General features: G+C 28.8%; 1 protein-coding gene across 2 annotated transcripts in view; it reads right to left on the reverse strand.

The window, feature by feature from the left end:
- Positions 1–517: 517 nt before the first annotated feature.
- Positions 518–16,780, reverse strand: part of svp (COUP transcription factor 2) — a 185,248-nt gene continuing 168,985 nt past the window's right edge. For both annotated transcript variants that reach the window (XM_088226409.1, XM_088226408.1), the window contains one exon: positions 518–2,370. In XM_088226409.1, the coding sequence (XP_088082535.1) occupies positions 2,096–2,370 (275 nt within the window). In that variant the 3' untranslated portion in view covers positions 518–2,095. The remainder of the gene's footprint in view (positions 2,371–16,780) is intronic.

Consider the following 16,780-nt stretch of genomic DNA (forward strand, 5'->3'; position numbering starts at 1 on the left):
TAGTTTATAAACATGTTTATATAAATGTTAGGGTCTAAATTAGGTAAGGTGAACTAACTGTCACTTTAACGGAAAAGTAAACTCATTACTTCAATTACAATTTGTTTTCAGAATAGTCCAAAAATCTTTTTTCCTGGTTCTTTGTTTACAAAACATCCATGCTTATTAAATGTCAAAACAGTTAATTAAAAAAAAAACTCAGAGATTAAACGTTGAACACAAAAGTTTGACAATTTTATTAGTTGGTTTATTTAACCTGCAATGGGTTCATTTATACAAAAATAAAATGTAATACGTTAACCTACTTAATATATTTATTTTTTATCCCAAAATGCAGTTACAAAGTTTTGATTTGAAGTAGGAGCACTATATAAATTAATCGTGTTTTTAAACAATTGGGCACGTTTTCATTTGAGATTTTTATTTGAAATGATCTTTGCGCGAAAACACTGTAGATACATACACTAAATTTTCCAGTAATATTCTGATTTATTTTATTCTGTTTTACAACGCGAAATTTTGTTTAATTTTTTTTGGACAAGCCATACTCGTTGATTAAAAGTAACACGCGAGCTTTTTTCCATATGAGCATTCAAGAAGAGTAAAAATAAACAATTCTATTGTTTAATAACTGTACCATTTTTAAGTTAAGATTTATTGCTTGTTAGATTAAACTAATTTTGGATAAATATTACAAAACATATTCGATTTACGCATGAATACTTTTGTCATCAGATTTAATAGTGTCAATTATTAATAAAATTTCAAATATTTGAAAACAAAAAAATGAAATAAGAAGTTTTATTATTTGTATGAAAAAATGATTGGCATTTATTAAATACATTTAATCTGATTAAATAAATACACGTTTTGTAAATAATATTTTTGAATAGATTTCATTTAATGTATGGCAAGATTAAAAATATAATATATAAAAGATTTCTTTACACAGTATAAAATTTTCCAAAAACACTAATTTTAATATTGCTACGTATGGTTAACCATTAACATCTTAGATGATATTCAACAAAACAACAAACACGTCAAAATTTATTGTACATTTTTGCTCCTTAAGTATATAAATTTATAAATTAATATTCACTGTAGCACATAAACAATACTTATTATGAATAATCAACTACAGATTTACTCTCAACAAACACTCGACTTATATTTGAACGAAAAGGAGAAAATAATAAAATTTCTTCGTTTTTACTGAAATGCTGATTGAAATGATATTTGTATTAATTCCTATTTTGTACAACAGTCTTAAAATTTGATTATTTTAGGTGTGTTAGAAAGTAGATTTTAACAAAACAGCCTCATTTTAAGTATAATTCATTATCGAAATGTCTTTGATAAGATTTTTTAATTTAAGCTCCTTCTTACGTCGGTTTCCTCACTCGTGATTATTAAACTACTTGATTCTAGAAATTTCGCAGGAGTCTCTCGCGCTGTTGTGATCCAAAAGACTGTCGATCATGAGAGAAGTTTTGGTAAGAGTTTTGTCCGTGTTCGAGGACAGGCAAACCGAACCGGTGGTCTCGTTGCAACTCGAGGAACTACAGTTGGAAGCTAGCCCGTCGAAGCTGTTCTTCGAGCCGCTCGCCGCTCCTACTTCCCCCGCCATCGCCATATGATATGAAGAAGAATTGTTGTTTTCAAACATCGCACTATGATGCTCGCAAGCCGCCGCCATTTTGAGTTTACAATCCGACACCTCCGTGTTCACACCTCCGGTAGCCTTAGCACTCCTGATGTAGTCGAAACAGTTCGTGGTGCTGTCTACAGTGACGTCGCTTATCATTCCATTATTTTCGGTGAAAATATCCGAAGAAACGCTGGTGTTGTGTTTTTCGGTTCTCGGTTTACTCGCTGCGCAAGTTTCGAGGTTCGCCGCCGCCGCGAACTGGCTCTGCTGAGAGTGGTACGAGAAAGAGAACTGGTGCTCTTGGGGCTGGTGGAACTGCGCCGGAGTCAGGTGATTCTGAAAGTTGACCAGAAATCTTTCTTGAGGGTTGAGGTACGTCGGAAAGCCAGCGTGGAAGGCGGCGGTTGAAGATCAGGCGGAAGCTAACTGCCTCCAAACTGTGTGTCACATCGAGTTCATGTACGGCCAGGAGAAAGAGCTACCAGAGAGTAACATATCTCTTATCAGTGTCTCTATCGGCGTCTTCCCCACGAGTCTGACGAAGAATAGTTGCTCTATGACCTGAGAACTCACAGTTCTGAGGGAAGGTAATCTCAGGAGTAACTTTCCGAATCTAGTAGGCTGATTCGGATATTGGGTTCTACAGTACTCCTCCAGGGCGCATTGTGATTTTTCCTGAAGACCCTCTATATGAGCAACGTCCGACAAGCCGCAGGCATCTATGGACAAAAGAGAAAAATACATTACTTTCGAGTGAAGAAATAAATGAAAATAAATTTTGATATCTTTAAAACAATTAATATGTATAAACTAAAATCATTTCATAATAAGGTTTACGGAGACTTTTATTTTATGTTCAAGACCCTCTCAAGTCGGGTAACTTTCGTTATTTATTCACCTTTAACTTGGTCGAAGGAATTAATTTGTCCTACTAAAAACAAGACCAAACATCTTTCTATTTTGAACTCCGAGATTGTTTTCACTTTGACTCTCTTGTTCTGAATAATTAGATTAAAACTTTATAAAACATCGCGGGGAAATTATTTCCATAATTGTTTGTCGGACCCTTAGAGTATATAAATTAAAACGAACCTCTTTTTAGATTTTTTTAAATATGTAGTATAATTAAATAATAATACTTAATAAAATAATACAAACATTAGAGTCATATCCAAAGATGAATAAGATAATATTTCTTCGGGAGTATAATCCATTTGTTTAATTTTTGAAAAATGTGGAAAGGAAATAGGGAAAAAGTTTTCCATCCCTTAATGGAAAGTGTGGTAATATAGAAACGGAAGTCAGTAATAAGTACACAGGGGATATAATAATTTCCTTTACTGTTGCCAGTATTATTCAATGTCTATTTATGCTATTTCCTACTAAACGATATAAGTATTTTATGAAATTTGTACTGAGCATGTGCGTTATTACTAGATTGCTCAGTTTTTTTGGGATTTTATTTGAATAAAAATACAACGCAATAATAAAAACAATACTTATAATAAAAGAAATTAGACACTGATTTGAGTCTAGTCGATTAAAAACAAAAATTCCGTGACAATTGTTTCGCCTTGTAAGGGCATTTTCAAATGAATGTGACGATAAAATGGATGAAATGTCCTTATTTAGTTACATATTCGTAATTCAAGGTACTTAAGTAAAAAAAAAACTTTTTTAATATGGCATGACTTCCATCAAGAATTTTCACTTACTAACTTAAAGCAAGCGTTTAGTAAAATAATATGTATTGTGAGATAATTAATGAAGCTATATTGTTTTGTTTTTTTAATATTTTTTTTAACTTAAGGAATTTGAATTATATAACTATATAAGGACATTCAATTCATTCAGTCTTTACATTCGTATGAAAATGCCCTAACAAGTCGAAAATGATCACGGAATTTTCATTTTTATATTTTAAACATAAAATAAATTATTCTACAGACTAAAATCAGTGTTCGATTTTTTCACAAAGAGTTCTACAAAATAAACGCCAAATCAATCAACAAAAACAATAGTTTGTTCTTAAATTAAAATCAGTGGATTGTGAAAAAAAATGTGGTAATATACTCATGTGTCTGTGTCAACTAATTGCTCGTCCCATCTTAACACAGGACTTTTAGACCCACGGGGTTGGGAATTATGTCTCAAATAAAGTGTGATAAACTACATGTATGTACATAAATAAAGAAATAAATTACAGTCGGAACTTAACAGAGTTATCTTCGACTGTCTAAAAAGTAAAATCGATATTTATGTACGAAAATGTGAATTGGTATTTTAAAAAATATGTATCGTAGTAGACCTGCAATTGAACATGTTTAGAAAAAAAAATGTGTGAAATATTACCCAAATACTTACTCAAGTATGAAATAGTATTCTTTTATACTTGTCAAGTTGTGACAAAAAAAGTGTCAAAAGTGTCATAAGCGTCAAAAGTGTCGACAAAAAAGTTAAGCCGCTCTCAAGTAAAGTTGAAGAAAATCACATGCGTCGTTGTTCTACGATCATGACGATTTATTCTAAATATCTTATTGCAATATATCGTGCTATGCTTCGATTCTACGACACTCTAGTAGTCTAGTTGAATGATTTCTCACGATTCTCTTTGATTTGGTCTTTCTCCAAATCGTGAACTAATTAAAACTCAAGAATGGTAAATATTGCAGAATGATAGATTTATAATAATATTTCAATACGCCATTTCAACAATTACATATATTACGTACATATTATTTCGGTTAGCTTAACTTCGTGTATTTTTTTGTATTTGTTTAAAAATAAACGTACAATATAATGACAGTATTACGTTTTTTTTTTTTTTTTTCTTAGTATAACTAGTTTTAAGTAAAAGGAAACACATTTGGAGGAAAGTCTTTCAATATTAAATTATTTATCAAAATTACAAAAAAAAGTTGATTGCTTAAACAAATTATGTCCTTAAAAAGATCTTACATCTCTATTGGAATATTTTACATTGAGTATGTCGAACTACGATGTTTACAATATTAAACATATATACACACTGAAACCTCTTTTTACACGGGAATACGTTCTACGCAATACCTACCCTTTAAAAATAGAATACTAAAAATAAACAATGGGGGATAGGTTTCCTTTCATACCGATCATTTTGGGGAGAAAAAAAAATATTAAGCATTTATTGTACCTCATTTTTATTTTTAAATTTATATTGACTACAAAATACCTACCATAAAAAAAACTGTAACAATGATTAGACTGGGCAAAAAAAAATATTATTCTGAGAAACAAAAACATATGATTCAAATTCTGATAGTATTTTTTATGCTAAATTCAAATATGATATCGGTTTTTACCCATCACTCGAGATATAAGCAAATATAATTTCAAACATTTTAATACTTTTGCATTCTTAACGAGAAATGTTTTCGTACATAAAGTAAGAATGTTTTTTTTTTAAATACGTCATTAGAAAAATGCAACATTTTTGGCCTTGATGGTTGTGACGTCAAGATTCGTGACAATATTCTAAACAAATTTGAATGGTCAGGATCAAACAAACATGAATCGTGGCGTATTAGAGGCGCGGCCAATGAAATTGCCGTTTTTGCGGGAATAAAAAAATTCAAATTTTAACATATTTTTCATGCCAGGGCCCCGATTACAATGGAAAGTTAACATGTATCTTAAATTTTATCTACAAAGTAAAATTAAGTTTTCTATGTGAAAAGCAGAATATGCAAACATTTTGTTCTTTTAAACATGTTTAATTATACGTTACCGATAAAGAAACTTAAAATGTTCATGCAAATATACTTATTTTCGTACACACATATCGATTTTTCTTCATAAACAGTCGAAGATAAATCTGTTAACTTCTCATTGTAATCGAGGCCCAGGTACTAATAAATATTTCTTTTTACTGTACAGTATCTCATAGACCTTTATTTCTTTGAGATGTAAAAAAGTGATATTTCCCTATTTAATTATATTTACATTTAAGAATCGTAAAGTTTTTTTTTACGCCGTGACAAAAAAACAGTCGTGTTGTGTATCAAATCCGATCATTTTTTAATGGTTTCTATAAAATCTCATTATAATTAGTTTCTTAAAAAAATTCTTTGTTTTATATCATTCAATTTTACATTTTTTTAAGAGAGGTTTACGAGGGAACATCGATTGGTCTGATTCTGCACCAAACGATCAATTAAACAAGCTAAATTGATCGAGTGGGTGACTCGAGATTTCTGAACGTGTCTCTTTGGAATTCTTCTGTGTCTAAAGCAAGGAATTGTCTTTTCAACATCGGGGTCACAAGACAAGAGGTCAATTTATAAGAGTGATTAACAGCGAATGAATACACAAAATCCTGTAACTATTGGGCGGAGTAGATTAATTCTTCGTAACTGTCTTAAAGAGAATATGCGGCGAATGGCGGCGTAATGAATACATATTTCAATATAGTTTTTGTGTCACTATTAGGCAGATGCCTTTTCAAATACTGTGCGCTAAAAAGAGCTGCACGCGAAAATTGTTGACCTCACGAGTGTCAGCGGGTTCGATTTCCGACATGGTTGACAAAAATGTTTTATTTAAAAAGGCATTTTTACTTTAGAATATTTCATAAATAGGTACATATTTGACTTCATATTTTTATCGATTGTTGCGCGGTATTGTCGATAATCCTGAGATTATGATGAGCATTGGTTTGTATGTTCCTGATAATTACCTAAGACAGCGTCAGCATAGATTGTTTCATATTCCGATATACAGGATCAACCTGCCGATGGTTATGCCTTTTGGAAGAGCTACCGCTATGCTGAACAACATCGTTCTGGATACATACATACATACATCTGTTCCATGTATCCGAAGGGGTTTTCCGGAGCAAGATTCTCCGACTACTTTAACATGAGTCTCTTTCATTTTTATAATATGTACGTATTGAATTTATGTTTTTAATGTATATGTTATATTTAAAATAAATGAATTGAATTTAATTGAATATCCAGAAAGTAAGAGTACTCAATTTTGTATTGGGTTCTCCTACTACTTTAACATGAATCTCTTTCATGTATTTTTTTTCTTTTTTATAATATGTACGTATTAAATGTATGTTTGAAATGTTATATTTAAATAAATGAATTGAATTGAATTGAATTGAATATTTTTAAATAAAAAAACAGAGGTATTGAGGGAATCCTGAGGGGTGGGGACAACGTATTGGCCTCTGTCCATACATCCTCCTCCCCCCTGCTTAGTCTGCATAGAGTTTGTATTCCTCAGGAATATTTATAATAACTTTACTCTATATTACATAATATTGTTTACTTGAGAAAAAAAATCCCTGGATATATCCAGATATATATATCCTGGATATATTCATTTTAATGAAATATTACATTGATATCAAAGTATTTTCAAGGTTGTATTTTTATATTTTTATTTTATTTTATTTTATTTAGGCAACATAGTTTATATTTTACACAGTTAGACTTAACTTTACTGGACAAGTGAAGTTTTTATAATATAAAGTAGTTATATTTAAGGTTAATAATTAAAGTACAAAAAAGAGAAGGAAAAAAAACGAAAATAGAACTTGTTTAATAAATTTAAATTTAAATAGAATAGAAAGAATTAAAATAATGAATATTTAACATGCTCAGATGTAAAAATAAAATAAAATAATAAAAACATTTTTAGAAAGGAAAAACATAAATATACATATTTTAAGGGATTTAAAGAAACGAAGAGAAGAATCTTTAAATAGGACAATAAATTTAAGTCAACTTAAAAACATCGTCAAAATTATGACACATTATGGTAAGAGCAGCAATATATTAATTTTATAAACATATATAATTTTGGTAATTAAAAGTAGTTTAAAAGTAAAAAAACATGTCAATGCAGCAGAGAAAAAAGAAAGAATAACAGATTTAGCAAGTTTTATTTTATTCTTTTATTCTTTGTTCGGCTCTAATATAAAAACTCGACGTAATTTTCATTATATTACTACTGATTCCTAATACGCTCCTGTTATTAGAAGTAGAATGAATCAGAAAAGCACATATCTTCAATTGAAACAAACCCGCTCTCCCACTTTGCTGTACCAGTCAATAAGCGGAAAGGGGTCAATTTTATTGACACCATCTATCAATTTAAAAAGTTCCATATTTCATTGATTCCCTTAAATAACACCACTTGAGCGCTGTTTATTATTCCACACCACTATGGTGTATGTGTCTTTTTGTAAGTAAAAAACAAATAATAATTGAATGCGTATCATTATATGCAATTTTTTTTAAATAAATAATTCGTTGTGAATAGTATGATTCTGATTGTTTTATCACACCACTTTTATTGTATTCCTATTGATGACATGGAAATAAGGTACCTACCCCTATTACTCTTGGTAGGGGTCTTTCGCAAAACTAAAATCAACAGTTAAAGAACTAAATTTTAACTACATAAGAGTTTAATATAAAATAAAACAACCAATATCAGGTATTCTGAATTACTTATCATTAGTTGTAAATATAAACCAAACTAAAATATATACACAGATAAGAAGGGGCAAGGCAGTGTGAGGTGAAGGGGGTGGGATTTTCTTAATTCTGGGGAATATTGATAACAGGGGTGAAGAATTTTGGAAAATAATATTATTGATTAATGTTTCCTCAAAAATTTTTTTTTTGGGTTTCAACATTTTTTTTATTTTTATCTCTTTGTATTTTAAAATTACAAAGGGTTTTATTTTTAATTACTTCAATTTTTTTCCACAAAATAAATGCTAGAACAATAAATAATATAGTTCTCTCCCCTCCCTTCACACAAATCGTTATGAAGATCGTGTTTTTTATCGGTTTCTTTCGTTATAAAAAACATTTTAGTATCCATAATGTTATCAATTTTTAAGACACCGTATTCATATAAAAATGCGCGTTTGAGTGTCATATGTACTATTTTTATCCACTTACAAGGTACAAACGAATATTACCTGTCATAAAAACTAGCCTGAAAAATATGTACTCTATTTATATTCTATATCAAATAAATAACTTTTTAAATTTTTAACCTAGTTAAGCCAAAACGTCGTTTAAAAATCCATTTGGTTAAACGTATTTATCATATTAAGCCTTTGCTAAATTTCAAATTTATTTTAAAATTTCCTTTCTACCCCAGAATTTTAAATGCCATCCAAAAATGTGCCCCATTTTCGGAAAATTCAAAAAACAAATAGGGTTATTATATTTCTCTTTGTGAAATTTTCACCCTTGCTTTTTTATATTAAAAGAAAATAGATTTTTAACGACCTGGAAAACATGACATAACAGTCGGCTTAAAAAATGTGATTAGATACAAGTGTTGCTTTTTATGTAAAATCATGGTTTGGAACAAATTTCATACTAGTGTCAGGAAATATAATAGGTGTATTATAATTCTCTTAAAAAAAAAAAAATTGTTACATTAATGTATTATTTATTTAGAATTATAAATATCATGAAAAATATTTTTATGTACGTATTTAATTTCACTTGTGAGTGTGTTAATTCTATGTTTGAGGCAGGGTTACATCATGTAGTGTTGTGGAGTTTGTGTTTGGGAGCTATCTGGCGCATATCACTTCTATACAGTGGTGTAGTCCTAAATAAAAAAGTACTGGAGGGCACCGCCACCACTTTGGTGAAATAGTAGGGAAGTGGGAGAGGTGAGGGGGAAGGGTGAAGGGAGGACATGTTTAGACTTTTGCCAGTTATCGGCAATAAATACGTTTGTTGTTATTTCGAATATATTGAAGAGACTTAAGTAAATGGCTAAAAAGCTGGCTTAATGCAATAAATAGCATGATAAATAATAAATAGATAAATGCAAATAGCAGTTTTGGAATATTTTCCATATTTACACCGGTGAAATTCAAATATGTGATTGCGCAGCAGGATTCTACGCGAAGCGAAAATATTTTGACATTTTATATTAGGTGTTCACGGATGTTTCATTGTGATTGCGAATACGATAGACAACCATGGTAAGATATTGTTATCGCGTCGCTTATTAGCACGTCGATAATTATTTGTGATTGATCTACAGGTAAACGCTCTTGGTATCATGCTTGAGGTCCTAGGTCCGATTTCTAGGAGGATTGACGTGAAATATTGTTTGTATAGTATTTTTATTTTGCAATATTTTACTGTCAATGGACTGGCACCTAAAGCGCAATACTGATCATCTCACCTTTATGTAACAGGTTATTGAGATGCACTGCATTTTATATATCAATACAGTGCTTTATGCACCATCGGAAGTGGATAAGAGTCTAATGCAACCGTGTTTTGATACACTACGTATTGATCAATGCATGTTGTGACCAAAAAATAATTGGTCATCAATATCTAGTCAGGAACAGAAGCATTTTAGCTTTATAAATCATTAAAAAAAATTTAAAAGTGAGCCGTCAAAAGTCTTAACAATTAAACATGTAAAAAATATCTGAGCCTACAATATGTTTATTTCATTTTTTACAAGGGTAGGGTTTCCTTGGAACGCACCCCACATTTAAAATACGTTTTTTGAAAATTATGCTTCTAAATTCAAAGGTGAGTGAGGGAGACATAAAATACAAGTCCCTGCATATTTCGACATTATAAAAGAAACCGGATTCTCACCCTTCTGTTAAGCAAATATCGAGACTATAATTGAATACAATGAGCAGCTTGCTGTGTTGCGGTTGACCTTTGACCTTTTTATTTGATAAAAAAAATAGGGCATGACCTTTATGGAAATTAATAGAACTATTTAAGGAAATTTAATCGTTTTTTTTTACTATGTATGCAATGTTTTTTTTAAAATAAAATAATATGAAACACGATAATGCGGTAATTATTCAATCAAAATTGGTTTCATTAAAATGTTTGTTTATTTTTTTTAATCTGACTAGAAAATTGGATTGTATGATTCTGCTTTTTTTTATAAAATATGAAAAATGCTAGTTCTTTAGTATTTTACAGCATACAACATCAGATTCGATAAAGTACATAATTTTTAAATATACTTTTAGTTATTCATAATCAATGCCCCAAAGGATGCACATAAAGTAAATTTAATAATAATATTTTTTATTTTATTTAAAAAAAAATTAAGTAGTAAAAAAATAACCATACCTAGGTATGCTTATTTTTTTGTAGAGAAATACTAGTTTTACCCAATTATTCTCTCTCAAAAAAAAAATACTAACTCTTTTAATCATATAAAAATGTTAAATATTTTACCAAATGATCTAAAATAAGAAAAAAATTGTAAAATATGTTGCGTAATTGGTTAGAAAAAGATATTTTTTGCATAAATCTTTATAAAAATTTTTTGTTTTGCTTCTTTTAGCTACATAGATAGTAATTATATAAGTCGCGTTCTCTCTTCTTTAAGAAATTGATATTATTGAATATATATTTTTTTTAAATATTGTATTACTCGTATTATTTTTATTCCTTTCGCTTTTCGCATTCGTAGATATCGTTTTCTATAGCTCTTTAAATAAAATATTTAGTTTACATTTAAGCGTCCGATTACAAATTGCTTGGGAAGTGGTTTATTGGGTCTTAAATGTGTTTAGTTTTTTCAGAAAAACCTAGGCAAAATGTAGGCAACATATTTATTAAAAAAGGACGTATTAAAAATTATTAAAAGTAGATTTTATTTCTATAAATATAGTGGTTTGGGTGCTATTGTAATTAAACACATTAAATCTGAAGGTTGAAAATATGTTAACGTAGTAATTACTCCATCATAAAATGGATACTTTGTTGTGTGTTCTTTCTTAAAATTAAGGAATTACATTAATTTATTTGTGACCATTAAATTTAGAATGTCTAATTAGAAATTAGACATAGTAATTACTGTAGCATGTCCAATTACTATAGCATCATTATTTATTTATTTATTAACGAATATCGTCCATTTATACAATTTATGGGGTTATAATAATACAATAAAATAATAATCAAAAAAAAAATTAAAAAAGAAAAGAATCATTGACAAAAGTAAGGAACATAAAGACAAGATCTGAACTTTTTATGTAGTGCTCGTTTAAATCACTGTAAACTTAAACCAAAAATGTTCAGATCATTTTTTGAGTTAATGCGACAAAGACGAGTCATTGTTGAATTAAGGTCAAAGTTTGTTCTACGCTGATCGATGAACAGTACTTCATTGTTTCTCAACCTACGAGTCGGAATATGGAATTTTACTTGTCTTAATAATAATGAAACATCAATTATACCATTTGGTATGCCGAATATACTCGTATATATGAAGTTTAAATTAGTTCTTCGTTTTTGTAGACTAGAAATATTTAACATTGACTCTATAATCAGCATAAGAATAAATAACCTCTCTCTAGTCCAAGCATCCATGCTACTTTTCGATGCAAGCGATGTTGGACTGATTCAATGAGATGTTATATAAATCTCGTTCATTAATTTAGTATGCAATTATTTATCGTAGAATCTTTCACCGGCAAAAAAAAAAACAAAATTTATAATTCGCGGACGCTATTATTACTTCTAAAAATTCTATACAAATAAGAAACGGTCATTTCTTTACAAAGTTGCATCGATGATAGATTCAAATAAAATCAAAAATCATCTCCACAAGTATGACAGAATACAAATTCTATTATGCAATGATCTTCAGATAATATTAAAGAATAACAAAATTTACCTCAACGCTCGAAATCTTTTCATCGCAAACAGATGTTTGCCAAGGCACGAGTCCCCTGTTTGAAATAACTTCCAAAATACAAAACATAATAGGGAGATACGAATTATTTAACAATGGAAAACTGACGTTTTTGGGGGCGTCAATTTTGCTTTTTTTTCTTGCGCAAATACATTTTTTAAAATACAATGCGACGGTAATAGCCTTAAGAGCACAAAAGAGATGTACAAATGATTCTTAATCTGACTAGGAAATCTTTTCTCTGTGCGCACTCGCTGACATTTTTGACCTTCAAGATGTTTTAAAATACATTATGCACTGTTAAGAATACTTTGTAATAAAACGTATTTTACAATTATCATGAAAATATTATGTAACTTAATTAACCAGGCGATTAATATTTAGGGAGTAGTTAAAATATTCCTAAAAAAATATTATTCCAAATCAAAGTATACATACATCTTTATAATATAAAAAAACTACGCAAAAATTTGTTTTAATTAAATTGGTAACGAATCTAACTAATTTATGAACAACTTTTAATTACAATTTATTCTATACGTAATTAGATAATAACAGACAATAATACATCGTGTTTTATTATATATGGAAACCAGTTATTGTTTTTTTTATTAAAAATAATATTTTATAAAAACCTTCTAGAATTAAGAATCTAGAATCAAAATTGGATGGTAGCGTTCAAAAATTTCGGAAAAAAATCCGAAAATAAAAAAAAACCTAATGTACATCTATACACTAAATTATTTTCTTTATTTAATCAATTTCTGCTCTACAGTAAACCCTTTTAAAGTGAGTTATTCTGCCTTAGCTTTAAAAATACGTTTGATTTTTTTTTTAAATGAGAACCGAGGGTCTTCGCAAAACAAAAAATACCAGCAAGGGGTCTACGAGACAAACAAGTTCGGGGACCTCCGCTCTAGATAAAAAAATATTTCATCACAATTATTATTCATTATGCTTTTAAAATTATTGTGTTTATTATTTCAGCTTTTTTGAAGTAGACTAAATAATAAAACGAAAGAAGTTATATTATTGTACAATTAAAATAAGATTTTTTTTAATTATAGTTCTAATTTATTGATAAAATATTAAGGTGGATAACACTTTGAGCAGAAACATTATTACAATAATGATGTTATAACTTATATTTACACATAAGTTATTAATTTAAAAAATACTTAGTACACTTCCACTTATTGGTTGGTCAAAATAAATAAGTGGAAGTGTACTAAGTATTTTTAATTAGTAACTAATACGTAAATACAAGTTATAACATCATTACAATTGAATTCCGTCAAGTAATTCCATCAAGAATTATCAACAAATAGTTTTAAGTACTACAATAAATTGCCCTAGATTTTACTAGATGTATTGTGATTGTTTTAATGTTTTGCTAACGATTAAAACAGTTGCACAAAAATATAAAATACAAACAAGATTTGTCAAACAAACCCATTTGTACAATTTCTAAATCGTAAATTTGTTCTCGAAAAAAATGTTTCAGATTTAGAGAAAAAAACCTATCAAATAACAATACATTATTTACTCAAAACATTTCTACACTAATGAACAACAACATAAATAAACTGAACAAATTGTTTTTCTTCAAAGTATCGTCCAGCTGATGTCCATTGGACACGTATACCTGGGATAACGTAGGTATTATTTATCACCTACGTATACCTCATTAGGTGACCATTTGGTGGAGGCGTTCTCCTACCCATAAAAACTGACATCACATATAAAAGGCGACACGAATGAATAGAATCGGACATAATTTTATATTGATGTCGTCCTTTAGAGCGAATTTACGACATAGATGTTCGATTGTGATTCGAGCCATTTATCGGTCTCCGACACGTTTGCTTTGGACTTTTTTGAGACTTCAACAACACAAATGACGGCCATTATTACAGTGTTAGTTATATCCCGACGAAGAAGCGTACAAACATATTGTAAATAGAAAATGTACATAATGCGATTGTTCAATACTATCTTAAATCTAGACAGACATGTCCGATTCGTGTATTTGACTTTTTGAAACATGTTTGTTACCATTGGTACATAGGTACTATTTTTCAGATATAACTATTAATATATTTACTATCTTGAAGAATTTCCATAAATCTCAAATAAGAAATACCTATTTAGTATCCAAAATACGTATTTTATTAATTTCAATGACGTAAAAGAACATTGTAATAATAATTTAGTAAATACCTTAATAAAAGCATTATTTTGGAAATCCAAATCCATTTATTAACGAATAACGCATTTACTTTTAAATATTAGGCTTTTGGCCCGATAAAAGTAGGGATACGTTATAATTTTTTTGTTTTATGTATCTTTTTATAAATAAAAAACAAATAAATAATTCGATGTATTTTTATTTATATTTTTTAATGTTGAATAAATAAAGTTTATTAGGAGAAAAAAATAAGTGACATTAGTAGTGATGAATGTCAAATTTCTACTGAAAATATTGCTTTTAATTGCACTTTTTAAATGAGTTTATTTTAAAATAAATGAAATCAGCAAAACAAAGTTTAGAAGAAAAGAACTGTTCTAATGTTTTTCTTCAGCATTTGAAGTAAGCAGAGTCAAATATGACAATGTGACCCAATAAATAAATGCTCAAAATCATTACTTAACAAAAAAACCTCCATGAAAACTATTATATTAAAAAACATTTTTCTAAATTTTAAGTCTTAAAGCTGATCATAAAAACATACATCAACATTTTTGAAATATTATATAAACGTCATTTAATCTATTAAAATTTTATCCAATGATACGCAGCGAAATTTTTATTATTGTATTTCCTTTTATTATAAGGGTCCGGGTGTCCGATTGACCTGTTTGACCCTAACGGTCCCTGGGTCTTATATCATACGGAGAAAAAAAACCAGGGGGACGAAATCTATTGAAATATTTTAATGATTTTATTTGAATTCCTTTTTTGCTGGAATTATCTCATTTCTGCACATCTGCAATAAAAGAAAATTATAAACGGAATTTGCAATTTCATAAAACTTTGAATCAAAACTTCAAAAATGGTTATACGGTTGAAGGCTGTAAAATTAAAGAAAAAAAAACGTACGTTTTAACTCATCTGCGCATTATATTGACAATCAATTCAATTTATTAAATAACACAATAAAAATATGACAGATAAATAAATAAAAGCTAGTTTATAAAAATATAATGAATTTATTTACTTATTTAATTTCAACGGCTAACGCCTTTGACAAAGAATAAAATAATATTTAAAAACGATCATAATAAAACAAAACACCTAAACACAGTATAAAAAATATAGATACATGAAATAAAATCAGCAGAAAATAAGAAAATAATAAATAAAATTCAAATAAGAAATTATAATATCGGTATGCAGCAAATAAACAATAAATAAAGGGATTAAATAAAAAAATCTATTGAAGTAACACAGACGATGTATCATAGCATAAACAGTAAAACAAGTATAACACTTAGTAATGATTTTAATTGGTTTAAGGATAAATTAAATAAATCTAAATCTCCATGTTTGTTTCCTTACATGTAGAACCGTGGAAAAGGTGAGTATTTAGCCAAGTTTAAACTTTGAAAATCAACGGCAAAAGTATTATTTTGTCTCGTTCCACGTTGTCTCACATAAAAATTCACACAATTTAAAAGTTCGGGACTGTCAAAAACATTATTTAATAACTTTAAAAGCAGCACTAAATCTAAAATTTCCCTTCCATCACTAATACATATTAATTTTAACTGTTTCATTAAACATTTATAGTAAAGCTCTTCAATTGGAATGTTTAATTTAAAATTTATAAATCTTAAAAACTTGTGTTGTAAAATAGTTAAGCTTTCTAAAATACATTTGAGCATAAAAAGATTTCGTGTGATTAACCCAACAAGTTATTCAAATTAAGTATATTTTCAAAAATGAAAAAGAAGTGATATAATGGAAAGTGAACCTTATTTATCTAAACCGGAGTCCACAACACCCCACCCCGTCTCAGTATTCACAGATTTTTGTTTTGTATTAATAATAATTCTCAAAATATAAAATTGCTTTTAAGAAATGGATAGTGGAGGTGGGTTGTGCACGGATCGATGAGTGGGTCGAGACAAATGGGTAAAATGTGGGTACTGTTTATGAAAATTTTTCTGTTGGTCTATATAAATTGGTTATGTTTTTTATGATTATTTTAGTTTATTTATTGTTTATTAAGTTAATGATAAGGTTAATTGGATTAATTACGTTTTTTTATTGTTATTATGTTAACTTAGTTAAATAGCAAATCTTAGGCATGTTTCACATTTTGTAAAATGTTTCAGTCAGCACGGGACACCCCATTGAGGGAACATTATTAGGGCTATGTATAGCGTGTGAGCTCGCCAATATATGACAGT

Source organism: Micrasema longulum, unplaced genomic scaffold (genome assembly GCF_059751315.1).
Source record: "Micrasema longulum isolate JH-2025_06_02 unplaced genomic scaffold, ASM5975131v1 h1tg000430l, whole genome shotgun sequence".
Lineage (NCBI taxonomy): Eukaryota > Metazoa > Arthropoda > Insecta > Trichoptera > Brachycentridae > Micrasema > Micrasema longulum.